The following is a 27,833-nucleotide window of genomic DNA, read 5'->3' as shown; positions in this document are numbered from 1 at the left end:
GAAAATACTGAAATAGTAGGAATTTTTAGCATCTTTTTTTCAGGTTTCAACACAAGGGGGTATTCAATGTGGGGTATTCAATGTGCCGCAGCTATTTCCGAAGGGGGAAATAGCGACAGCTCCCTATTCAATGCTGCCTTTAACGACAGCATTGAAGCGGGATCACGGCAAAACGGGCCCGACTTTAGAAGCTGTCTGGCTTGTTCTGGCAATAACTGCCATGGATTGTCGCGATCCCAGCCACAGATCACCAATCCATGTCCGTTTTCGCGGCCACACCCCCTTTGCACTGATCGGCAGGCGGGCTATTGAATCCCGCCTGTCGTTCAGCTGTTCGTCAGACTGCAAACGGGCCAGGATCACAGCTGTCGGCAGGGATCGACAGCCGTGATCCTCGATTGAATACCCCCCAAAGAATCTATCCCACCAAGGACAAGACATATGTAACAAATGTATTTACCACTCTGTCTTGTGCAACCAATGTGAAAAACATACTGTAGCTTATGAAAGTCTATTTAGCCAATCTCTTTTTCCGACTGTCGGAATATTTACGTCAGTCCGACATATTGTCTAATTTGACCAAAGCTATTCAATCTCTGACTGACAGAACATTTCTGATAGTCGGGGACTGAATGGCCTTGGTCAAATTGACAGATATGTCCAACTGTCGGAGGTGTTCCGACAGTCGGAAAAAGAGATTGGCTATCCCCCATAGACTTTCATAGGCTACATTTTTCACATTGTATCAGATGTAATGGCCTTCCTGGGTAAGCGCATGGATAGGCAAAAAACTCACTGATCCATGTGTATATTGTTGAAAATAGAAGCAGATTGACAATCTATCGGCCATTTTCGACAATGCAGATTCAACTTTTTTGCCTGGCGACCATTCATGCAAAACTTCCACAGCATCTTGTATTTGCGGAAGCTCTTCATTGCTACTCCTCTGTTGTTGGACTGTCTCCCCGGCCTCCCGCTGGCTAATATTAGCCAATGCAGGCATGAGGGGCAATGACTGTGATTGGATCACCACGGCATCATTTTTGTAAATCGAAGATGTTAAGATGGCCCTGTCTGACCCATGTCGCCTTATGCATCCCAGAGATTGCATGCCCTGTTTCTTATTTCTCATTGGTCGGATGTAAAACCCACATGTTACTCACAGCAGGTGTGAGCCCAATGCCAGTCCCACAGCGCATAAATACATCAAACGTATTATATTATATACACACACACACAGTAGCGCAGTTAAATAATACCAGAAGAAATGCTTTATCTCTTAAGTTTATTATGCAGGCAGCGAAAGAGGATGGATAGGTACAGGACACTTACATTATGAATAGAGGCTTTGTACACCATTATGGGCATTTCACCCCATTCAGTATCAGAAAAGCACTGGGCTAAGTAAATTCTCCTCACAACTGCACCCTTCCCTGCACTCGCGGTCACCCTATCCCCTCTCTGTTGCTCTCAGGAGACCCCATACCCTTGTGTGAACCCTTATCCATTATGTAAGTATTTCCCACCTGTTCGTCAATATTCTACTCATGTCTATTTACCGTCAAGACAAAGTAGCATTGTCTTTCCTTCCCAACTATTAATATAGAACATATTTTTAGAGTCATTATGGCAGCTGGATTTTTCAACAAACAGAAAATTTATAAAATATACAAACATAAATATGGCATAATCAGGGGAAGATACATGTTTTACAATAACTATTAATAGTAATTGAATATGCAATGTACAGTATGTGTGTGTATGTAAAGGGAAATTGTGTGTGTTCACAGGTAATTTTCTTTATGTTGATGTCATACACGTAAAACGTTTGCATAGGAGTCAGTTCACGGGTAGTTGCAGTGGCTCTCCAGGTAAGCCAGAGAGCATACTCTTTCACAGCACTGCTCCACAATCCCCCTCTTCCTCATCTGATAGTCCTGAAGCTGCATTCCGTCCAGCTCGCTATCCTGGGGCCCGCTTGCTGCAGAGACCAGAAACAAAGGCATATTCATTGTACAGTGCCTTAACCATACCTCCCAACTTTTATGATCTTCAAATCGGGATCTTCTGTGCCAAAAGTGCAGCCAGTCCAAAAAAGGGCGGAGCTAATAAGGTGGTGGGTGTGTCCTTGTGTAGAATAGGTATGGCCTAGCACCACAACCCCAGTTTTAATCATTTTCAGGGTGTCCTATATAGTTGGCAGTAGAATTTTGCACAGCGCCCCATTGAGAGGGCGTGTCATGCTCCACCCAAAGGGTGTGTCTCGTTCCATATATGGAGAGATTGTGAAAAGAGATTGTGAACGTGGCACCTAGAAGCGTGGGTGTGTACTGCTACATCTGAGAGGGATCTTTTAAAATCACTTATATCAAAATGTAGAGGAGCCCCAAAGCAGTCAGTAAGAGTTACTATACTTTGTAAAGTGCTGGGAAATGGTGCTGATGATTCAATGTAAATGTATCTATCTCTCAATCCTTTTCCCCCAAAAAATGTAACAGTGTAATGTGGTCTAGGTGAAATGAGGGAGATTGCTAGACTAATGAGGGAGAGAGGGAGATTGCTGTTATTTCAGGGAGTCTCCTGCAGAATGCAGGAGGGTAGGCAACTATGGTTAAGGCATATCAGTGTATGACCTGTTCCCTACCCAATAATTAATAAACAAGTACCAAGTGGTTTCAGGAAAGGTACATGGTTTGCCAGGCTGAGGGTCTAAGTATAAAGATTTTCATAAAGTAGATTTATATCTTACCAAGCGGTTTCTTGAGATCTCTTCTGCCCATTGGATAGTAGAAGCCATTATCTCCACACACCAAGTACAAGGCTTCCACTAGGTGAGAGCCACACAGGTACCCGTTAGCTAAGGCTTGGGTGGTGGGTGTATACAGACTGAGAAGGATGGCCAGAGGGAGACACTGTATCCAGAGGGCCATGGTGTAAGCTTCTCGCTGCAAACACCGGAATAAAGGACAGATGGACATGAGTTGCGATGAAACATGGCAGGATGTTAGATTGGAAAGAAATCATATAAATAACCAGAAAGAAAAATCACAAAAACATTCAAATGAGTTTACCACAAGGCTGATATATAAAGAATATATACTGTAATAGAAAGTATAAAAATACAAATTAATCTTTAAAAAAACAAAAAACATAACAGTACAGTATATAGAATTAAAATCTGTTTTAAATATGGATTGTTGTGGACCATCGTGTTTTGGTTTTAATTCATCATTGGAAAAAAAAATCAATTTAAGTCTGGATTTCGTTTTTGGTTCCTTTTCCTTTTCAAATTTACACCTGCTGACATACAAATCCAAAACATGAGTTTGGTTTTCAAGTTCCAAACTGACAACAGACCAAAGCCAGTACTCGGATCCACTCGGAAACCCAAAGTCATTCTGAACTGGTACTCAATTCAACTCAGAAACCCCTAAGTTTGGGTGTGTTCATATTTCACGAAAAATAAAAGTGACATCTCTAGTTTCCATATTTAATGTTTTCTGCACCTTTTTGTACCCCCACCATAAGTATTGATCTTATTCAGTAGACTCAGAGGAACCTAACTGGAAATTCTAGTGAGAACTTTTATATCAAGTCTGTATATAGCTAACTCAGCATTACATATTGACAGGCTTCCTCGCTTCATTATATTGTGATATATGCTCATACAGGCTACAATCGTATCTAATAATAGGTAGAGCCTGTGGCTACAAATTAATAAAGAGTACAGAAAACCAATGCATTCCTGAACTTCTCAAATCCACATCTAATTTAGGTTTGGAAATCATATATACTGTACATGCCACAGTGACACTGACTCACCTGGACGGGTGCTGGGATGGTAGAAGGTGGGGTCTGGTGCAGAGGAGAGACGGCAGCTGTCAGTGATTGTTGTCTGTCTACACACCCATTTTATACACCTCAAAAGCACCTTAGCTCAGCACCTTGCCAAAATTCTGCCGCCTCATTAGCTGTTCCTCCCACAAGTGTGAACAGTTACCTATTATATGTGCAGATCACCCACTGAGTGTTAGTATCACTGATTTGTCTGCTCAGCTTCACCCCTCACTCATGGATGCTCTGACCACCTGTGCACATTATTCCTAGAAAAGAAACACCAAAAAATTAAAATAGATCAGCAATCAGCAGTTTAATAAGGGGAATCTACATTTCCTTCATAAATATCAGATTATTACCTGGTAATATGTTTTCCTCTACTCCACCATGGCAGCCATTACTATGGGTTCCTCCCTTCTGGGTAGTCCTTCGGAAAAGAAAAAAAGACACCAGCCCCTATAAGAAGGCTCCACCTCCCTGCTCCGGTGTCTTGCATTCTCCAGCTTTAACACATAAACAGAAATAATTATTCCACATAACACAATACAAACAACAATTCGCAAGGGATGGGAATATATGCTGCCATGGTGGAGTAGAGGAAAACATATTACCAGGTAATAATCTGATATTTCCTCTACCTTCCCCCATGGCAGCCATTACTATGGGTCATACCCCAGCAGTTATCGTTTTCGGGAGGGCATACTCACAACCAGCACCGAATTGTTGCATTCTCCGAATTAAAACTGTAAATCATAATTTCAGAAATCCTCTTCAAACTTTCACAGAGCTGCGCTAAGAACTTTCCTTCCGAACTTAGCGTCTGCTGAAGACATTACATCCAGTCTGTAATGTTTTGTAAATGTATGTATTGACGACCACCCTGCCGCCTTACATAATTCTTCCACTGAAGCGGATCCTTTCTCCGCCCAGGATGCGGCCTCTTGTAGAGTGTGCCTTCAAACTCACAGGAGGTTCTCTCTGCCTCACTTGATAAGCTTTGAGGATACAGTCCTTAATCCACCTTGCCAAAGTCGCCTTTGAGGCCATTTGCCCCTTTCTAGCACCACTTGTTAAGACAAACAGATTTTTGACTGTCCGAACTTCTTTTGTTCTCTGAACATAAACCTTTATCGCTCTCACAATATCCAAGTTATGCAAACGTCTCTCCTTCTCGTTTGTAGGGTTCATACAGAAAGAGGGTAAAACAATTTCTTGATTTATGTGAAACTCCGTCACAACCTTTGGCAGGAATTGTGGATTAGTTCATAGAACTACCTTATTCTCAAAAAAATTCAAAAAAGGCTCTTCCGCCCACAACACTTGCAATTCTGAAATTCTTCTTGCAGACGTAATTGCCACCAAAAACAAAACTTTCCAAGACAGAAATAATAATGAAATTACATGTAAAGGCTCAAAAGGAGGCTCCATAAGCACCCCAAGCACCAAATTCAAGTCCCAGGGTGCCAGAGGAGATCTAAACTTAGGTTTCAGTCTTCTCACTGCTTGAATAAACCTTCAGACATATCTGTCCCCTGCCAAGTCCCAGTCCAACATTGCCGACAGGGCTGAGACCTGGACCTTCAAAGTACTTAGGGACAGTCCCATCTGCAGTCCTACTTGCAAAAAACTTAGTACAGACGCAACTTCCCTTGGTGACTGCATTTTCTCCTTACATCTTGATACATATTTCTTCCACACCTTGTAGTACACTGCTGAAGTGGACCCCTTCCTAGCCTTGAGCAGGGTTTGGACCACTTCCCCTTCAAAACCCTTTTCAGTCAATGACCTGGTTTCAACCGCCAGGCCGTCAAAATTGTATAAAAGGGTGTTTTACCGAGATATACTCTCCATGCGAAACAGAACCGTTATAAGAGGAAAACATCACCTAAAGATTTTCCTGTATAATCTGTCTGATGGGAACAAAAATTTGGTAATGTATGGGAGTGTATTTTTGTTCCCAAAAGCTGAAAACCAGACAATGGTCATGTAGACAAATATATTCAAAGGTGCTCCCACGCAGTGCTATTTAACCCTGCGATGTGCGCTCCCGCGTACTTCATATCTCAAGGTACAAAAAGTATGTGCACCATATAATTTTTGGACAAGATCGCATCGCATCTAGTTTGAAAGGGAACGCTGCCGTAGCACATCGTTTGTGTTTTGATATAGATGCGATGCGATCTAGTCCAAAACGCACAGTGTGCATTGCTCCGTGTATGGGCAGCTTAACACACTTATTAAACTATTGTTTTTGTCATTTTCCAGTGTTGGGAGCAAATGTTTGTCATTTGCTCGCATACACTACCAGATTTCTGTTACCACCAGACAGATTGGACAGATAAATCTTTTAGGTGTGTACCTAACTTAGCACTCTGGAAAGGATGAGACAGCGGATTCAGTAGAGGAGTTAATGCAGGTGGAGATAACAGGACTATTACACTGTTAATGAGCTTGTTTCCTACATGGTCACAGTTACCTGACAGCTGGACCCAGGGAAAGTAAATAAATCTGAGCGTGATGATTTCCTGGCTCATTTGATGAGTAGGGAGTCTGAGCTCTGTCTATTGGGGTGCGATGTGGTAAAACATATCTTAGATCAGCACGGTACAGGGGGTGGATGGGGGTAAAGATGATCTTTACTAATGAAGTGCAACAGTTTATTTGCAGCTCTGGACAGAACAAATAAGCATCTTTCCATTCTCATCACACTTCCTTAGCACACAGATACCACGTCTGACACTGCACTTGTGAACATATTGTATAATGTCAGCATGGTAACCTGCAACACGTATGCTTACAGCACTGTGGCCCTTATTCTAGTTGACTCTTTGGGATGCGCGTTCTTTCGGAAATGACCATACGCCACGCACGTCGGTCCATCAAAGAACACACGCCTACAGGTCGTCCGCATCCGTCCGGACGGACTTTCTAAGAAGAGTGAGTGTCTTCGGACTGCATCCAAACGTGCGTGTGCGGTGGGAAGTCAAAGATTCTGCACGGTCTTACTGCGTCTGAACAGACGGGAATCTGACCGTACGCACCGAGTTGGTGTATGTGCGCAAACCCCAGTGATCTATTCGGAATTCATGCTTCAGCAACATGACATACTTATCCAATTATCCAACCTCATAACATATATATTTATTTTTAGTGTAATCAATTACTTCCGAATTGACACTTAAACACATTACTTGCACTTTAGATTAACCCTTACATCATGTTAAGTTGTAAAACTTCATTGTTGCCCCTTTACCTGTGTTTTATGTATGCATACTATATATTAATTGCAAGGCAAATGTAATCATTCTAAATGTTCAAATTGTGATTTACACATAATAAATGTCAAATACCTACATTTAAAACACAGTACGTGTCTTTGTACATCATTACGCATACCGGCTAACTTTATTTTTATTACAAATATTAGAATTTTGTGCCATGCAATGAATTGGTCACTACAATAAAGGTACAGTAGTTCGCTGTGCAAACACACACACACACACACACACGTACACACCAGCACACCTTCAACACCATTTATTCATTACCCTTCACTTTCTTACACTTTATGCAATAACACATCTCTATAGAGTATCTACCTTTTGCAAGTTACATAAATATATTACACAATATACAAAAATACTGTTACATTCTACAAGAACACACAGACAACTTCTAACTGTAAACAAATATTTATTTAAACAAACAAAAGAAAAATTTAAATAAAAGGTCGCTGGGTCAACATCAGGAGGTGCTGCCTCATCCTGTCAAGTGTCCCTCGGATGCCCTCCTGGACTTGTCTCTGGTAATCTGTAGGCATGTTAAAGGGGGTTCAACATTACTATTGATATTCATGTGTACATTTTATATTGTGATCCATACAATATGTCAAAATTACCTACAGCAGAAAAAAATATAGATACACTCAATTACATAGGCTACATAGGCTACTGTTTGCAGCATTAAAATAACTACTATGATGGTGACACACACACACAGTTGTTTACTGTATTAAATCTGTTGCTTATACCAGAAAAGAACAATGTATGTATAAAAAGGCCACCTACACTTGAACCTCTGTTAAACTTGACAAGCCTTTCCAGTCAGCAATGTACTGTAAAGCTACTACCATTATAAGTACTTCCCTTTTTTCATAAATATAATCTATACACTATGTCAATGCAATGTGGTCAAGTTGTGGCTCTCATTCCCGTCCTTTCTGTAATCCATACTAACCTAGGTGTGATGTTGCTGCTGCTAGCGAAAGGCTAATAGCACCAGGTTTAAAAATGTATATCCAACAGGCTAATGGATACAATATGGCCTTGTTTCATATTTTTGTTTTCTGGCCATACCCTGGATTACAATTGTCTATAGAAACAAACCATTTTATAACAATGTCCCACATACTCCATTTATGCCATAGTCCATAGTATAATTAAAAATACATAACACATACCACTAATCAAGTACATGAGGCATAATGTATACTTACCACTTGCTCCCATTTCTTCGGCCTGGTTGGTGGGTGGAGGGTAGTTGGCTGGTGGGAGTGGGGTTTCGGTTGGAGGAGGGTAGGTAGGGGGAGAAGGGAGGCTGAAGGAAGAGGTTTGGGAGTGGGTAGGGGATTGGTCGTGGGTATGGGTTTGGGAGTGGGTAGGGGATTGGTCGTGGGTATGGGTTTGGAAGTGGGTAGGGGATATGGGTTTGGGAGTGGGCAGGGGATTGGTTGTGGGTATGGGTTTGGGAGTGGGTAGGGAATTGGTCGTGGGTATGGGTTTGGGAGTGGGTAGGGGATTGGGAGTGGGTATGGGAGTGGGTAGGGGATTGGGAGTGGGTAGAGGAATGGCCATGGGTAGGGGATTGGGAGTGGGTAGAGGAATGGCCATGGGTAGGGGATTGGTAGTGAGCCTCCTCATCACGGGCCTATGCTGCTCTTTCCCGTGCTGTGTAAATATGATACAATTGAGAAATGGATGAGTGAAAGTAAAGGGACATAAAATTAATAAAAATATTACAATATTCATATACAACTACATATTATATCCACATGACTGTATGTAAATTAGGAAGTATCACACATATAGTCTATTCCATTTAAACCTCATTGACAACCACTTATCCTCATTGACAACCAATTAACCTCATTGACCCCCCCTCTTTCCTGTGCACTATGGAATGCCAGATCCATCTGCAACAAACTCCCTGCCATCCATGACCTATTCATCTCTAGAGCATTCCACCTCCTTGCTATCACCGAGACCTGGCTCTCCACCTCTGATTCTGTCTCTCCAGCTGCTCTCTCCCATGGTGGCCTCTCTTTCTCTCACACTCCCAGGCCTGACGGTCGCCAAGGTGGCGGCGTGGGTTTTCTCCTCTCAGCCTCATGCACCTACAGTGTCATTCACCCTGAACCCTCTCTCCTTTTCTCCTCCTTTGAGTCTCACTCTATCAGTCTATACTACCCCTACCACCTCTGTGTCGCTGCAATCTACCGCCCCCCTGGCCCTATCTCCCAATTTCTTGACAACTTCGCCGCCTGGCTTCCACACTTCCTCTCCTCTGACCTGCCATCTGTCATTCTTGGTGACTTTAACATCCCCTTGGATAACCCCGCTGATCCTGGCACCTCCAAACTCCTCTCTCTCTGCTCCTCTCTTGGCCTATCTCAGTGGACTACCTCTCCCACCCACATCCAAGGACACTCCCGCGATCTCGTCTTCTCTCGCTCTTGTTCCCTTACTGACTACACTATCTCGGCTTTTCCTCTTTCTGACCATCACCTCATCTCCTTCTCCCTCACTGCTTCCCCCTCTCCCACCCCCCCTCCCAAGCGCATTGTCTAACGTCAACACACTTGATCTTGCTGCCTTCTCAAACATGCTGTGTCCTCTTCTCGCCCCAATCGCCCTCATGTCCTGCCCGAACCTTGCCGCCTCCCTCTATAATGACACCCTATCTTCGGCATTGGACTCTGCCTGCCCTCCCTGCTCTATCCCCCTTCGATGCTCCAACCCCCAACCGTGGCACTCGCCTATCACCCGATTCCTTAAAAAGTGCTCTCACACTGCTGAGCGCTTCTGGAAGAAATCACGCTCCCTTGCGGATTATCTCCATTTCAAATTTCTTTCCTCCTTCAGCTCTGCCCTTGCTCTGGCCAAGGAATCCTACTTTAAGTACCTCATCCTTTCCCAATCATCCAATCCCCACAGGCTCTTCGCCACCTTCAACTCCTTGCTCTCCCCCCCTCCTCCAGCTCTTCCGTCCTCCATCGTAGCCGCTGATTTTGCTACCTACTTTTCAACCAAAATCTCCTCTCTCAGGACTGCCATCACTGCTGCCATGACTTCACCCTCTCCCTCCTCCCCTCCTACATCTCCACTCCCCTCCTTCCAACCCCTGTCCTCATTGTACCCCGCCACTGCTGCTGAAGTCCACTCTATCCTTCAATCCGCTTCTCCCTCCACCTGCCCGCTCGATCCTATCCCCTCCAATATTATGCGTCTCAGTCCGTCAGTCTGCTCTCACCTGGCTCACCTCTTTAATCTTTCCCTATCCTCTGGGATCTTCCCTTCCTCCTTCAAACACACTCTTGTCTCCCCAAATCTCCAAAAAAAAATCTGGACCCCAACTCTCCATCCAACTACAGGCCCATCTCCCTCCTCCCTTTTTCCTCCAAGCTCCTAGAACGTCTGACCTATAATCGTCTCCTAAGCCACCTTACTGCTAACTCCATTCTAGACCCCCTCCAATCCGGGTTCCGCCCTTTACATTACACTTTATGTACAGAGCACGGTTATAGAGAAACTGCCACATACTGCGCATTCCTTTCATTACAACATATGACAAGCCGAGCAACTGACAACATTTTGAAAATCTATGGACCTTCCTATAACATTAAAACAATGTAAAGGTTAATAAACTCAACCAGTAACAAGCATCACACCAACATATCCAGACACTTTTTTCAGGATGTGAATAAGAGACAGAATCCAGGCACAGGTGTGGAAGCAGTGAATCAGGAAGGACAATCAAATGTGAGTATAAGGGGCACAAGGAGGATGGGACCAACCTCTTTATGATAATCCCAATCGGATCCACAATTATACTGCTCATTAACTATGAAACACGGTGGCTGCCACACGAGACAGGGGCACACTGACATTCTATAGCTAGCTTGCACAAGAATTGTACCCTATTCATATTTACATTTGCCTTTTTTTGTGATTTTATCAATATATTGTATTTGTTTTTGAAGAGGTACCATATCTTTTTTTCATGCATAATTAATGTCATTGTTATTTTTGTAGTCATTTGTATAATTTAGCAAAATCCCTTTATTTTATTTCATTACTCATAACTATTGTCAAAAGTGAGAAGTTTACCTTGGTGCTGCCCAATAAATGCAGGTGTAGCAGAATTTAATGTTTTGTTTTTTTCTGGTCAGAAAGTGTTACATTTAATTTCACTCATGAAAGAAAACATGTAAAAACATAAAAGTCATCTTAATGCATGCGCATTCTCATATAATGTAACGCACTGCTGTGCACAGCAATATGCTGTGCTCCTATACATTTAGCTGACTTTGTAGCCTGTAGGGCAGTAGTTCCCAACCTGTTGGGGGTCCTCAAGTACCCCCAACAGTGCACATTTTCCATGTAACCCAGCAGGTGCACTCATTATTCAGACACATTTTAAAAGACCCACATATGGAACTAAATATAGCACTTGTGATCCTGGGTGGAGACCTGGAAAATGTGCACTGTTGGGGGTACTTGAGGACCAGGGTTGGGAACCACTGCTGTAGGGTGTCTGGATGGAATTCCCGGTTTCCATTATTCACTACTGACTTTTGTTGAACGTGCTAGAAGTGCATGTCCAATGTTTGAAGTGATTGTATGCATAAGGTACTCTGTGCAATTGTACTCGGTGTTGTCCGCAGTGATCCTCTCTCAGTTGGCCACATTGTATTAAGCGACTTGCCACGCTGATTTCCCTTTTACCTGCTTTTGCTGGTCACAGTTGGCTTTGGAGACCCAGACGTCTCAATGGCCACTGTGGACTATGCGCAGCTTCTCTTGCTTCATTGTATTGGCATCTGTGGTTCACAGTTTCACCCAACAGAGGGCATCTTCAGGGTCATCTTCTGCTACTTTCTATATAGCAAGCTTGCGTTCCGATGTCATGTTTATTGGCTAGCAGCAGTCTGGAACATTTTATCTTTGTTATTATTGACATGATGATTAGACATTTAGGTACTTGTTTCCTAGCACGGCGCCCACGATTTTGATTTTACTGCATCTTATACAATCGCATCGCATACAATATAGCGGCATGCGATGCAATTTTTAATTGTACAAGCACCCAGATGGGTGCTTACAATGTTAAATGCACCCCCATTGTCAATGCCAACCCGAAGCGTGGCGAGTGCAGCGAGCCCGCGAGGGGGCGGCGGTACGCGTCCTCCGACCGTTTCATAACCCCACCATCCACATCGGCGTGGAGTTGATTTTAGATAGTGTGGTGAGCCACCGAGCCTGAAGCGTGGCGAGCACACGCAGATTACTTAACATGTATTCCGTGGCTGCTTGCCACACTATCTAAAATCACCTCCAAGCTGACGTGGATAGTGGGGGTATGAAAAGGTCGGAGGACGCGTACCGCCGCCCCTCGCGGGCTTGCTGCGCTCACCATGATGCAATGGGGGTGCATTTAACATTGTAAGCACCCATCAGGGTTGTACAATTAAAAATCGCATCACATAGCATAGTATGCCATTTGCTGGAATGCGATGCCATGCGATATTTAATTGTACACTCCGGGTCATTTTTACCGAATATCGCATCGCATACCTTATGGCATGGTATGCAATGGGCGCCGTGTTAGGAAACAATTACCGACATTTATTTGGAATTTTGTACATTAATTCCTTAGTGGCACAGTGGAAAAAAAGCGACCACTCTATCTCCAGAAGGGTTTTTGTTTGAAGATGCGGTACTTGTGTATTATCACGACGCCCACGATTTCCATCGTAGGGCATTGTACAAAAAAAAAATCGCGTTGCATCGCATGAGATATGATCACATGCGATGCAATGCGATTGGACCCGCTTTTTTATTGTACAGGCACCCAGATGCCTGATTCCTACCTTAAATAGTGTGGCAAGCGCAGCGAGCCACCGAGCCCGAAGCGTGGCGAAGGGACGTGGATGACTTCACATATATTACGCGTACCCACGCGGGGCTCACTGCACCTTAATTAGTGGTATGCGATGCGATGGGCGCCGTCATAATACACAAGTACCGAAGATGCCCATAAATGACTACTGTCAGGTCCGAATGCTTTAAGGTGTGCAGGAATGCGGTGTGTATGGAAAGCGATTGAAAGGTCTAGAGTGTCTAGGTAGATGTTCAATAGATCGACACAAGTAGGTCAAGATACAATAGGTTCACAGGGACAGGTAAACATATAATAGGTTGACATTTCGAAATGGTCGACAAGCAATACGTCAAAAGGTTGACATGAGTTTTTCATAATTTTTCTTCCCTATATTTTGGACTTTTCATACTTAACCATACACGTGGACTACAATTGGAAACAGTTAAGGGGGCCGATCGAAAGCCCCAGCAGAGCAAGGCACCAGGCTGAAGTTACACTAATTTGGGGTCCATGTCAATAGTGACATACAAAAACCCCATAAAAACTCATGTGGACCTTTTATCGGTGCATCGTTCTAGTGCATTTCGCTTGCTGAACTACATTATTGCCTAACTTAGACACTGTAGAACAGGGTCGGCCAAACCTGTCCTGAAGATCTATCAACAGTTCATGATTGTCAGACAACCCCCTCCCCCCTCCTCCCAAATAAAATCCACCACTGTGCTCAGTGATCGTGAAGCCATATGCAGTCCATGAGACACTGACTTCACTATGACTGTCAGTGACTTCCTATTGGAAGCCCTACCTGTCAGTCACCCGCATGACAGGCAGCACCATTTGGAGGTGTTCCCTCCCTCTGGGACTGCCAGTCCGGGCTGCGATAGGCAGAACTGGCTTCCAGTAGGAAACCTCTCCCTGCGTTATTGTGCAGCCCAATTTAGCTTCTATGGGCTGCAGTGTGGGCAGTCCATAGAAGACAAGTGTTGTTGAACTACACATCCCAGCATGCGCTGGTACAGTATTCCTATTTGGCAATGCTAAACTTGTTGCAGGGCATGCTGGGATGTGTAGTTCAATACCACCTGGAGGGCCGAAGGTTCCCCATCTCTGCTGTATGGTGTGATACTTAGAAGGCAGATGTAAGTTCACAAAGGAGCTTTAGCAAAACCTATCCTGACCTGAGATATAAGAACAGGTTATTGTTAGCAGATTTCTTGTGTGAAAAATACATATCTGATACTTTATGCTAGGTGCTACTCTTCCTTTCTCCAACAAAAACTATGGCTAAAGGTGCAAAGACAACCCACAAAACTGCTGCTAAACCAGCCCATCATACTGCTGCCACCTCAAAGTCCGGGATAGGCGGCATTTGGAACCGTAAGTATGTGATTGGGACACTGGGTCCGGTTACACTGAGACTGTTACTGGGCCTCTCCTGTATGCCAACTAATCAGTGTTGCCTTTCTGATTGTTTCCCTTCACCCACTTGTCCTATGGCCACAAACTCCTCCGACAGTACCACTCTGGGCTATCTACGCCCTAGTAGTTGCGGGTCTCTGCCTCCTCCTCCTGCTCATCGTCTGCTGTTGCTACTGTTGTCGAAAGAAGAAAAGAAATGGAAACTTCAAAAACAAAACCAAAGACAAAGACTATTTGATCAAAGTACCATCTCCAAAGACAAATCTCTTTGCAACCAAGGTAAGCTATAGATGTCCCTTCACAAACCATGGACCGCTAGTGAATGTGGACCTATATGTATCTCGATCTGCCAGGGGAAACATTACTTTGCATGGGAAAAATTTGGGGATCTCATACCAATGACTAAGAACTCTTTCAGTATCAAATCATTCATATCCAGCAGTTTGATTTCAAAGTTCTGTCTCAAATCTGTCTTTTCATAGCTAGAAGCGTGTACTGTGGCTTTGCAAACCAATTAATTTATTTGTTCTTATACTTTTCTTTTCTTATACTTTTACTTTATATCAATATGTCCATGACCACCATCTTGGTAGCCCTCAAAGTCTCTGTGCCCCTAGCTGGAATGGTTAAATATACTGTGCTCATTATTTAATTTTAAGCAAATCTATGTTTTTTCCTAACATGGGCTACTTCTACCCCTGAGTGAACTCTGCAGACCAGTTTGGGGTACCTGAAATTAACATTGGCGATGACGGTAGAAGTCTCCTGATGATGGTGGAAGAAGTCTTCCATTACCATGGGGACAAACCACTTCTACAGTGACATCAGCTTCTCCTTGTGCTTTTGCCCGACCAGCGGTTCACTTGCAGCTACCCAGCGATAATCTGCCCTGCGCTGACATGGTTGGAGGAGGCAGTGGCATTAATCCTACAGGCATTAGCAAGAACCCAAGAGACAGAACACAGCCAGTGGCCACACTACTCCTCCGCTACTCCTTAATATAAGGACACACATATCGCTCACTTCCACTCCACTCGTTAGTACTGTTGATATTTCAAATTGAGAGGAGTACAGGAGAGAAAAAAAGGTTTGGAACCGCTGTCCTCGCACATTTGCAGGAATGTGCGTATTTAAGACCATGGCTAGACAAAGACTCTTGGGTTCTCCATTTCACATATATAATCTGTGTGGAAGTTGATTGTATACTAGTTCACACAGTGGGCCTAATTCAGTCCTGATTGCAGGTCACAATTTGTTAGCAAATAGACAAAACCATGTTGCACTGTAGGTGGGGCAGATGTAACATGTGAAGAGAGAGTTAGATTTGGGTGAGTCATTTTGTTTCTGTGCAGGGTAGCTTTATTCTTACACTGCAATTTTGATTTTAGTTTGACCACACCCCACCCTAATGTAACTGTCTTGGCATATTTTAAAATGAACCCACCTGCAGTGCGCTGCTTACTGAGCAGTTAGATGCCGTCTGATGGCCCTCATTCTCATGCCCCCCTTCCCTGAATGAACATCCACAGTTGGATGCGAAAGGATGTGTACACTCACACATCCATTTGCATGCGAGTGTACGGGGGAAAAAAAAACATTTGATGGTCGGCGACCATCGAATTATTGTTCCACCCATTCGCAACTAAGTCTAGGCTGACTGTTATTAACAAGTGCTTGGACGAAGACAGAGTGGGCGGCTGATGTCCTGTGACATCAACCGCCCGCCCAGAGCAGGCTTCAGCATGCCTGGGTTCACATGAGGACGCCCAAGGAAATGCTGGGCATCCCCATACTCCAGCCCCCTGCCCAAACCGGTGTGTGCGAACGCCTCCGTATTTGCCTTAGGCCATAGACCCTGAGCAATAGACATACTGAGCTAGAAGTGCCATGTTACTCTATTTATACATTTGGTCCTGATTCAGCGCTGCCCCCACTGAACTCGAAATTCGTCCCCGTCCGATCAAACCTGAATCAGGCCCTTTATGCAAAACCATGCATCCAATTACCAAATAAAGACTTGGAGACTGGTTTTGAAATTTATCACATTAACAACTATAATGTCTGTGTGCATTTCAATGTAATATTTGCCTCTTAGACCTAAGAACATCCAACATTAGGTGTAACTACACATTGCTCCATTTGTACTTACAGGTGCAGCCAGGGATAGGAGGGCTGGCGAGAATACAGGAGAATGCGTACCAACTAAAGTACTCAGTGATGTATAACTTTTACAAGGAGGAGGTAAGTCACCACATAGCAAAGAGTAGGCCCCAAACCTACACCTATCACTAAGCAGCTGACCCAGAGGTGTAACTCTGGGAGGCAATGGAGTCATCTGCTGCTGAGCTCCTGCTCCCAAGGGGGCACCTCTCCTCCAGTGCCTGTTTGAAACAGTTAATTGAAAGCCATCAATATCGCTTCTGTGACTGACCTGTCCTAACATCACTTTTGCAAGTGTTACACCGGTACATTGGTATGTAATCCGGCGGTCAAAATCCCGACCGTCGAAATCCCAACATGAGGGAGACGTGGATCGCCCCCCCTTGCGGGCTCGCTACGCTCGCCACGCAACAGGCCGGTGCCTCTCTACTCTCGGCACGCTAATTTATTCGCCCTCTATGGGTTTTCGTGGACACCCACAGAGGGACAAAGTGCCGGGATTCCGGCGGTCGGGATTCCGGCATCGGGATTTTGACTGCATTCCGTTACACCCTATATTAGAATCCATGACCTGTCTTGTGAGGTGTTGTTGTAACAGAGATAATAAGCTGACATCATTGCTGGGTGGTGTTCATTACAGCTCACTATTGATTTGAAGCAAGTTGCCTCGCTGGAGGATATGGACATTGGAGAGACATCAGACCCATACATTGTCGTGTTTGTGACCACTGACTCCAGCATTGAAGAGAAGTCCAAAATGTATTGCAAAACACTGAAACCTACTTTCAACGAGATTTTCACCTTTAAGGTACAATAGGGGGGGATACGGTCGAATTGTCACATGACATTTGGTCGAATGTCATTATGTCGACACCACTAGGTCGAATGGGTCAAAATGTCGACATGGGTTTATGTCGACCTTCCGACTATGTCGACTGCCATTAGGTCGAATGGGGTTAGGTCGAATTGCTCTTTTTGGGTTTTTTTTGTGCCGACATGTGCCGACAGGCGGTGGTTCATGCCCTACCATCCACTAGGGCGTGGTGGGAGAATAAAATAGTGTGCCGAGCGCAGCGAGGCACCGTGCCCGAAGCATTGCGAGCGAAGCGAGCGATGCGAGGGTCCGATTCACTATGTCAACAGTGTCCATGTCGACACTGTTGACATTTCGGCCAAAAAAACCCCAAAAAGAGCAATTCGACCTAACCCCATTCGACCTAATGGCAGTCGACATAGTCGGAAGGTCGACATAAACCCATGTCGACATTTTGACCCATTCGACCTAGTGGTGTCGACATAATGACATTCGACCAAATGTCATTCTATCAATCGATCCCAACCCAATAGGGGGAACATCTCCAATATATAAAGGCTAGAAAGACATAAACAATAAAAAGCCACTGGGATACAAACACAGTATATATTTGTAGTGAGCCTGGTGTTCTACACATTGGGTCTGATTCAGAGAGGTTTGCAAGTGCAAAATCTTTCTCAAATGGGCAAAATCATGTTCACTGCAGGTGGGGCAGATGTAACATGTGTAGAGAGAGAGAGAGAGTTAGATTTGGATGGGGTGTGTTTAAACTGAAATCTAGATTGCAGTGTAAAAGTAAAGCAGGCAGTATTTACCCTGCACAGTAATAAAATAACTCACCCAAATGAAACTCTCTGCACGTGTTACATCTGCCCCACCTGCAGCGCAGCCTGGTTTTGTCCATTAGATTATGATTTTGCTTGCAATCCATGGTGAATAATATACCATTTAGTATTGCTGCAGTTTGAATCCGCAGTTTATTAAGGCGCCTAATGAATTATGCTGGTTGGCCTATACCTTAACTTAACCTTAAGTGCCTAGAAATAACTCACACAAGACACCTTAACTTAAAATAACGACTCGGACAACCCTAGCATAAGTTGAAACTGACAAAGTATTTATTGAAGTGGTATGACCCTTATTTGTCTAAAAGGGATGGCCAAGAAAAGCACTTGAGACCAGCCCCAGTCAAAGGTGTATGTCAATGGTAGCGACTGTGACACTCCAATCCAACATAACGCCCCCTACGTAAGGTACAGCCTGCGCTGTGACGGACTTACCACCCCTTCTATGGTATAGCGCGGACACCTCCAGGAAGTGTCCAACGTCCCCCCTGCTGAGTCGGGACTCGCCCACCGTCCTGGCAAAGGGGGGCAATACCACACGGCGACCGCCTGACACCTCACCTGACTGCTGGTCGAGAGCGCCTTCTCGCCAATTTATGATTCAAGTTATTGGATCAAATTGGTTGGACAGCCATCAGGCCAGGTAGCACAAGATTGAAAAAAGGGAAGGGAGGGTGGGGATCCAGACTCAAAGAGGAAGTACTTCCTACCAACTTGCCCTTATATACCCCTCTCTAAGCTGACTTCCCCAAGCTACCTGATTGGCCCATCCACCTGCCCCTGACTGCCTGAGGTTTTTCCCATAGCACCTTGCTTTCCCTTCAATAACTTTATTTACAACCCACAAATTCACAGGCTCTTAAATGCACTCAAGCCTATGTGGCCCTTGCTCTATCTAATTAATAACGATGACAAAAACCTTATGGTAGGAGATACCCTGCTCAAATGCTCTTTACTATGTAATAACATTCTTGATGTTTCTTTCACATGTCACAAATTCAGCTGTGATACTGACCTACTGTAGATATGTTCCACATTATCTGGGAATTATACTTTCTGTAATGTTCCTTGTGTAGATTGTAGTAACTCTGTCATATACTTCAGGTGCCTCACTCAGAGATACAAGAAACAGAGATCGTGATGCAGGTTTATGACTCTAACCGACAATTCAAGGATCATGTGATCGGGGAAGTGCGGCTGCGGCCCAGGGATATGGATCTGCAGCACGTCATTGATCAGAGGAAAGAGGTGAGGGTGCAGCTGCACTGGTGTGGGGCCATTTACTGTGAATAACAAATATACACAGGAACATTTACCGCAACAACTTCTATTTACTGCTTAAATCTTTTACAGTATGAAAAACTCGGAGTCATCTGCTGCTCACTGAAGTATAACCCTGCGACCTCTAAACTCAATGTTGGCATCATTGAGGCTAAGGAACTGAAAAAAAAAGGACCGTGATGAATTTGCAGGTGATATTTACACATTAACATACAGCGAGAGATTGTACCATACTTGCCGACAATAATTGCTGCAACCTAAGGGAGGAATCAGCGGGGTCAGCTCAGCAGGGGATGGTCCGGGGCCGGGCAGGCTACAATGACAGCAGTCAGAATGAATTGTGTCATTGATCCGCCCACTTTTCCTCTGTGAGCAGAAATACAGCGGTGGTAGGAGGCTGCGGGCAGGAGTGAGAGGGATGCGGGAGACTTGCCCACATTTTCAGATGGTGGGGAGTGGCACCTTATTTCTGGAGGCCTCCGGCTGCATCGGGAGAGTGGTGAAATATGGATTGAACTACAGTATATAGTATAAAATATTTTAATTCCAGCTTAATGTTTGCAGTGGTTTTACCTAGTAGTGTTTTTTTTTATGTAAAAGTAGGATAGCTACCATAGAGCATTTCATTCATGTATTAAATCTTATGGTACTTATGTAGTATCTGGGCGTCCGATTTAGAAATCGGGTCGGATCGGTAGCATCGCATCGCATGCGACCAAATAGTATGTGATGCGATGGTCCCGATTTTTCCATAGAATTCAATGTTAAAATGGGGTCCTTTTTCTTTCCCCACTATCCAAGTGGGCATGGAGTTGGATATAAACCTGTGGCGAGCACAGCGAGCCCCGCGAGGGGACACAGAATACTTTTTAAGAAATCTGCGTCGCTTCGCTCGCCACGCTTCGGGCTCGGTGGCTCGCTGCGCTCGCCACGCTTTATTAAATCAACTCTATGCCCACTTGGATAGTGGGGAAATGAACAGGACCTTGTTAACATTGAATCCTATACAAAATCGCATCGAATCGCATCGCTATATCGGATGCGATTCGATGCGATTTTGCCGAAAATCGCGTTGAATCGCATCTGATTGTATGCCTTAAGGTAAGGCATACAATCAGAAAATCGGCAGCCCAGATACTACATAAGTACCCATCTTATTAATGGCTACAAGTCACATAATGAAATTAAATAAAACTAGAATGCTATCAAACATTTTCCCATCCACTTTAAATACAAGTGGATGAGAAGCAATGTAAAGCAGAACATATCTGTAGATTACATTATACTAGATGTTGCAGTGACCCCAAATCAGGCCTACTCCACCACAAGCAGGACAGAAGACCGACCCACTGTCCTGCTCTCCTACTTGTTCTTGCGGCTATCACTGGGCCTAATTTACGTTTGTATACACATGCCTACATAGCTGCCATTTTTTAGGATACGGAATTGCTAATCACCACAAATTAAGCAACCACAACATTGACAGCCGCTGGAGTTGTCACATAGTCATCAGCAACTGGTTAGACAAAAGCGGTATCAACTCCCTGAGTGCGTCTGTGATCACGCAGAGTGGCCGCGGCAGCAGTGATGCCGGAACTATGGAACATTTTACATCTGCCCCCCTGCAGTGCACATGGTTTTGTCCATCTAAGAAGGAATTTGTCAGAAAGAGTGAACCAAAATAACCCCTATGTTTCTCTGCTTACAGTTTATGTCTGTAGCTCAATGCAGATACAAACACCGAAAATGGCCAACTGTTTTTGCCGCCACTCCCCATTTCCCCTCAAATGCTCCCATTCTGTCATTCACTCTGCATTTCAATTCTGCGAGCGGCATCCCAAAAGGTGTCTTGGCATGTGCGCAGTTGTGTGAACTGGCCCACTACCACCTGCTGCTTCCGGTGTCTTTAGCTCAGTGACCACATGTCTGGATCCTGATATATAGAGGGCTGGCTTGCAATAGGAGCATGAAATATCTCAGCCTAGATAGGAGTGACCACTCCAACCACCTGTTCTCCAACCACTACTTGTTACCGACTTTCTCTCTATTTTCCCCTCATACCTATCCCCACAGACCCATATGTGAAAGTGCAGCTTTCGCTGAATAAGAAGAAATGGAACAGTAAGAAAACAAAAGTGACGAGGAACACCCTGAACCCATACATTAACGAAGAGTTTACCTTTTATGTAATGCCAGGACAAATTCAGGTGAGGCATTTATCCTTTATAGGCATAGGTGACCGTAGCCGGCTGCTACACCAGATGAACTTCTGTAATCCTTGTAAGCAGATCATAAACAGAAACCATTTACCTATTGAAAAAAGATAAAGATTTAGTAAAATAAAAACCTTTAATCCTCTATACAGATATGTCCTCATAGCCTCAATACGCTATGCACTGCGATATACCTGGCGGGATTGAGCCAGCCATTCCAGTTCAACTCTGCTAACACTGGGCATTTATATTGCTAAAAATAGTGTGAGTCGCACAAGCACCATCTGCTGATTTAAATGATACGTGGCATGCCTAATTTCTGACAGTGTTTTAAAGGAAAAGCTGCTTGCGCGTCCTGTTCGCATAGCGATGCGGAAAAGACACATGGAGCTATTCAGATTCAATCTGATTTGCGACTGCGCATGTACATAGGTTTTTTTATGCGCATGTGCGATCGCCCACAGCGCTCACACACAGAAGTGCGGGCAGGGGGCGTGAGGTGGTGGGCAGGGCAATTGTCATATGGGAACGCCCAGCGTTTCATGGGCGTCCCCATGCAAATTGCCCAATGATGCGGGTGCGGGCACCTGATGTCAGCTGCCTGCCCCGTCCTCGCACAGGACCATCAAATGATTTCTCCCCCGCACCCAAGTCTGCGAATGGATGCAAAAGATCCATTCGCATTGCCTGCTGGGGTTCAGGGGGGTTGGACGACTGTGCGGGCGGTCCTTGGTGGACTCACAGGGCTGCAAAATTTGCTGTAAAAAGTAAAGTGAAGTTAAGTAAAAAGTAAGTACTGTAAGTTAAGGAAAAGAGAGCACAGGTGAGCACCCCAGTCTATTTACACACACTATGCTGTCTATGCAATCTAGGGATCTATTTATTAAGATGCGGTAAAAACCTATGCGTACCCTTCACTGCTATGTCTGGATGAAGCCCCTCTTTTTTGCTGCTCTGAGTACGCGAGCTCTAATTGGCTCACCAGCCGGTGCTGCTTTTTAATTGCCTGCCGGCATCCTGAGTTAGAGAAGCCTGCTCTCCGGGACCTCCGTGCTGCAGCTCGGTGGAAGAGGTGATGGGGAAGCAGGAGCTGGGTTACGGTAAGCCAAGTGAGGAGGTGGGGGCTCCAAAATTCCTGATGGTGGACCTGGCTATACCTACTCATCCCATTACTCCCCTGCCACCACTTTCAAGTGTGGAAAGGTCAGACTTGAGGAGGTGGGGGCCTGGAATGGAAATGAGTCCCAGGCCCCAAAATTCCTGATGGCGGGCCTGGCTATACCTGCTCACCCCCCCCCCCTTCCTGCCACCACTTTCAGGTGTGGAATCAGACTTAAAAACACATGCACAGACTGTGAAAATCATTTGACGGTGAGTAAGTTGCGATTGTATTTGTAGCGGAACAATTGGCAAAATTTTCACAAGCCATTCGCAGGCTTGCAAAGGGCGGGTTTTCAGTCTGTCATAGACGGCGCCGGGAACTATCTGTTCGCAGGTCTCTGCAAATTTGCCTAGCAGAAACCAGGTCTGAATGACCCCCTGGTTAAACATTGATGAGAGAATTGTACCGTTTGCGGTGACCTCGATATATAACCATTTTAACCATAGAATGGGTTTTGATTAATAGACGTCCTACTGTAGTATTGTTGGCATTCGTGAGAATTACAGGTTGTGTGTATGACACTTATTTTATTTCCTTCTTCAGAACGTGGACCTTAGAATCTCAGTGTGGGACCATAATAAAGGCAATAAAAAGGAGATTGGGGAGATACACTTAGGCCGTCGAGCTTCAGAGAACGCCTTAAAGCACTGGTCGGACATGCTTGCAGATCCCTTAAGAAATGCAGTACAGTGGCACAGTCTCCTGCCAGCAGACAGTCTTGAACTTGAACTTAAACAAAAAAACAGTTCCCAACAGACATTGTGGTGTTATGGAGAACTCAATATCAACCCATGAAAGACCCAAATAATGAAGACCTCAACAATTTACCATCTTCTAACAGAGGAGGTGTCATCAGCAAAACTGCTGATGTTGCTGTGGAAAACATGGGGTGTGGTCATGCTGCCAATGGGCGTGGCCACAACTGCTGTAAGAATGTACTGTATTTGAATTATTATTATTTTTTGTTTAAATGTAGCATGCTGTGGGCACCATCTGTATACACAGTGCGTGGCACTGCAACTTCCCCAAACCCACCTGCACATTTGCATAAATGCTGCATATTAATGAAAGATACACAACCTGCCTACACCAAGAAAACTGAAAATAAAAATCAGAACAACATATGAAAATACTGAAATAGTAGGAATTTTTAGCATCTTTTTTTCAGGTTTCAACACAAGGGGGGTATTCAATGTGGGGTATTCAATGTGCCGCAGCTATTTCCGAAGGGGGAAATAGCGACGGCTCCCTATTCAAGGCTGCCTTTAATGACAGCATTGAAGCGGGATCACGGCAAAACGGGCCCGACTTTAGAAGCTGTCTGGCTTGTTGTGGCAATAACTGCCATGGATTGTCGCGATCCCAGCCACAGATCACCAATCCACGTCCGTTTTCGCGGCCACACCCCCTTTGCACTGATCGGCAGGCGGGCTATTGAATCCCGCCTGTCGTTCAGCTGTTCGTCAGACTGCAAACTGGCCAGGATCACAGCTGTCGGCAGGGATCGACAGCCGTGATCCTCGATTGAATACCCCCCAAAGAATCTATCCCACCAAGGACAAGACATACATATGGAGTACGAGCCATCCTTGCAGGGGATGGCGCTGGCGACGCCAGCCGCCATCCCCCGCCAGCGCCATATCGATGGCAAGAAGGGGACGCACGCGCACAAGACGCACGCGCGTCCCCTATCGACGGCGCTTCCATCCGTTCCCCCGGGTCCCCACCGCCTGCCCGCACCCCCCCCTAACCCCCCCTAGCCCTGTCCGTCTCCCTGAGGCGGAGAAGGACAGGGTTTCCGTCGCGCTGGCGACGGAGACTGAGACGCACGCGCGTCTCAGTGTGTTCGCTGGCGAGGCTGCTGGCGGGTCGCCAGAGGGGACGTTCTGGCGATCCGCCAGCAAGGATGGCCCGTACTCCATCTGTATGTAACAAATGTATTTACCACTCTGTCTTGTACAACCAATGTGAAAAACATACTGTAGCTTATGAAAGTCTATTTAGCCAATCTCTTTTTCCGACTGTCGGAATATTTACGTCAGTCCGACATATTGTCTAATTTGACCAAAGCTATTCAATCTCTGACTGACAGAACATTTCTGATAGTCGGGGACTGAATGGCCTTGGTCAAATTGACAGATATGTCCAACTGTCGGAGGTGTTCCGACAGTCGGAAAAAGAGATTGGCTATCCCCCATAGACTTTCATAGGCTACATTTTTCACATTGTATTAGATGTAATGGCCTTCCTGGGTAAGCGCATAGATAGGCAAAAAACTCACTGATCCATGTGTATATTGTTGAAAATAGAAGCAGATTGACAATCTATCGGCAATTTTCGACAATGCAGATTCAACTTTTTTGACTGGCGACCGTTCATACAAAACTTCCACAGCATCTTGTATTTGCGGAAGCTCTTCATTGCTACTCCTCTGCTGTTGGACTGTCTCCCCGGCCTCCCGCTGGCTAATATTAGCCAATGCAGGCATGAGGGGCGATGACTGTGATTGGATCACCACGGCATCATTTTTGTAAATCGAAGATGTTAAGATGGCCCTGTCTGACCCATGTCGCCTTATGCATCCCAGAGATTGCATGCCCTGTTTCTTATTTCTCATTGGTCGGATGTAAAACCCACATGTTACTCACAGCAGGTGTGAGCCCAATGCCAGTCCCACAGCGCATAAATACATCAAACGTATTATATTATATACACACACAGTAGCGCAGTTAAATAATACCAGAAGAAATGCTTTATCTCTTAAGTTTATTATGCAGGCAGCGAAAGAGGATGGATAGGTACAGGACACTTACATTATGAAAAGAGGCTTTGTACACCATTATGGGCATTTCACCCCATTCAGTATCAAAAAAGCACTGGGCTAAGTAAATTCTCCTCACAACTGCACCCTTCCCTGCACTCGCGGTCACCCTGTCCCCTCTCTGTTGCTCTCAGGAGACCCCATACCCTTGTGTGAACCCTTATCCATTATGTAAGTATTTCCCACCTGTTCGTCAATATTCTACTCATGTCTATTTGCCGTCAAGACAAAGTAGCATTGTCTTTCTGTCCCAACTATTAATATAGAACATATGAATAGAGTCATTATGGCAGCTGGATTTTTCAACAAACAGAAAATTTATAAAATATACAAACATAAATATGGCATAATCAGGGGAAGATACATGTTTTACAATAACTATTAATAGTAATTGAATATGCAATGTATGTAAAGGGGAATTGTGTGTGTTCACAGGTAATTTGCTTTATGTTGATGTCATACACGTAAAACGTTTGCATAGGAGTCATTTGTGTAAGTGCCCTGATGACGTTCCCGGGTGGCCCTTAGTTGCAGTAGGTCTCCAGGACAGCCAGAGAGCATACTCTGTGACAGCACTTCTCCACAATCCCGTCAATCCCCACCTTCCTCATCTGATAGTCCGGAAGCTGCATTCCGTCCAGCTCGCTATCCTGGGACCCGCTTGCTGCAGAGACCAGAAACAAAGGCATATTCATTGTATAGTGCCTTAACCATACCTCCCAACTTTTATGATCTTCAAATCGGGATCTTCTGTGCCAAAAGTGCAGCCAGTCCAAAAAAGGGCGGAGCTAATAAGGTGGTGGGTGTGTCCTTGTGTAGAATAGGTATGGCCTAGCACCACAACCCCAGTTTTAATCATTTTCAGGGTGTCCTATATAGTTGGCAGTAGAATTTTGCACAGCGCCCCATTGAGAGGGCGTGTCATGCTCCACCCAAAGGGCGTGTCTAGTTCCATATATGGAGAGATTGTGAAAAGAGATTTCACAATCTCTCCATATATGGAGAAGCGTGGGTGTGTACTGCTACATCTGAGAGGGATCTTTTAAAATCACTTATATCAAAATGTAGATGATCCCCAAAGCAGTTAGTAAGAGTTACTATACTTTGTAAAGTGCTGGTAAATGGTGCTGATGATTTAATGAAAATGTATCTATCTCTCAATCCTTTTCCCCAAAAAAATGTAACAGTGAAATGTGGTCTAGGTGACATGAGGGAGATTGATAGACTAATGAGGGAGAGAGGGAGATTGCTATTTCAGGGAGTCTCCTGCAGAATGCAGGAGGGTAGGCAACTATGGTTAAGGCATATCAGTGTATGACCTGTTCCCTACCCAATAATTAATAAACAAGTACCAAGTTGTTTCAGGAAAGGTACATGGTTTGCCGGGCTGAGGGTCTAAGTATAAAGATTTTCATAAAGTAGATTTATATCTTACCAAGCAGTTGCTCGAGATCTCTTCTGCCCATTGGATAGTAGAAGCCATTATCTCCACACACCAAGTACAAGGCTTCCACTAGGTGAGAGCCACACAGGTACCCGTTAGCTAAGGCTTGGGTGGTGGGTGTATACAGACTGAGAAGGATGGCCAGAGGGAGACACTGTATCCAGAGGGCCATGGTGTAAGCTTCTCGCTGCAAACACCGGAATAAAGGACAGATGGACATGAGTTGCGATGAAACATGGCAGGATGTTAGATTGGAAAGAAATCATATAAATAACCAGAAAGAAAAATCACAAAAACATTCAAATGAGTTTACCACAAGGCTGATATATAAAGAATATATACTGTAATAGAAAGTATAAAAATACAAATTAATCTTTAAAAAAACAAAAAACATAAAAGTACAGTATATAGAATTAAAATCTGTTTTAAATATGGATTGTTGTGGACCATCGTGTTTTGGTTTTAATTCATCATTGAAAAAAAAATCAATTTAAGTCTGGATTTCGTTTTTGGTTCCTTTTCCTTTTCAAATTTACACCTGCTGACATACAAATCCAAAACATGAGTTTGGTTTTCAAGTTCCAAACTGACAACAGACCAAAGCCAGTACTCGGATCCACTCGGAAACCCAAAGTCATTCTGAACTGGTACTCAATTCAACTCAGAAACCCCTAAGTT

General features: G+C 44.6%; 2 protein-coding genes and 1 pseudogene across 3 annotated transcripts; 1 reads left to right on the top strand and 2 right to left on the bottom strand.

The window, feature by feature from the left end:
* Window positions 1-1,844: 1,844 nt before the first annotated feature.
* LOC146045107 (insulin-1-like) lies at window positions 1,845-3,865 on the bottom strand. The gene is made up of 3 exons (XM_083163785.1): window positions 3,823-3,865; window positions 2,750-2,945; window positions 1,845-1,981 (listed from the first exon to the last, which is right to left on the bottom strand). Exons 2-3 carry the CDS (start codon window positions 2,928-2,930, stop codon window positions 1,845-1,847), a joined length of 318 nt encoding a protein of 105 aa, XP_083019911.1. The 5' UTR covers window positions 2,931-2,945; window positions 3,823-3,865.
* A 10,717-nt stretch (window positions 3,866-14,582) lies between these two features.
* Window positions 14,583-23,768, top strand: LOC146045851 (synaptotagmin-2-like; annotated as a pseudogene). The gene is made up of 7 exons (XR_014465632.1): window positions 14,583-14,694; window positions 16,567-16,656; window positions 17,216-17,383; window positions 19,339-19,482; window positions 19,588-19,706; window positions 21,589-21,722; window positions 23,434-23,768. The product of XR_014465632.1 is annotated as a synaptotagmin-2-like (transcript).
* A 2,214-nt stretch (window positions 23,769-25,982) lies between these two features.
* LOC146045850 (insulin-1-like) lies at window positions 25,983-27,327 on the bottom strand. The gene is made up of 2 exons (XM_083164961.1): window positions 27,147-27,327; window positions 25,983-26,375 (listed from the first exon to the last, which is right to left on the bottom strand). Exons 1-2 carry the CDS (start codon window positions 27,325-27,327, stop codon window positions 26,236-26,238), a joined length of 321 nt encoding a protein of 106 aa, XP_083021087.1. The 3' UTR covers window positions 25,983-26,235.
* Between the last annotated feature and the right edge of the window lie 506 nt (window positions 27,328-27,833).

This window comes from Crinia signifera, chromosome 11, assembly GCF_055691185.1.
Source record: "Crinia signifera chromosome 11, ASM5569118v1, whole genome shotgun sequence".
Lineage (NCBI taxonomy): Eukaryota > Metazoa > Chordata > Amphibia > Anura > Myobatrachidae > Crinia > Crinia signifera.
Note: the sequence above shows the minus strand (reverse complement) of the source record. Positions and strands in the feature narration are given on the sequence as shown.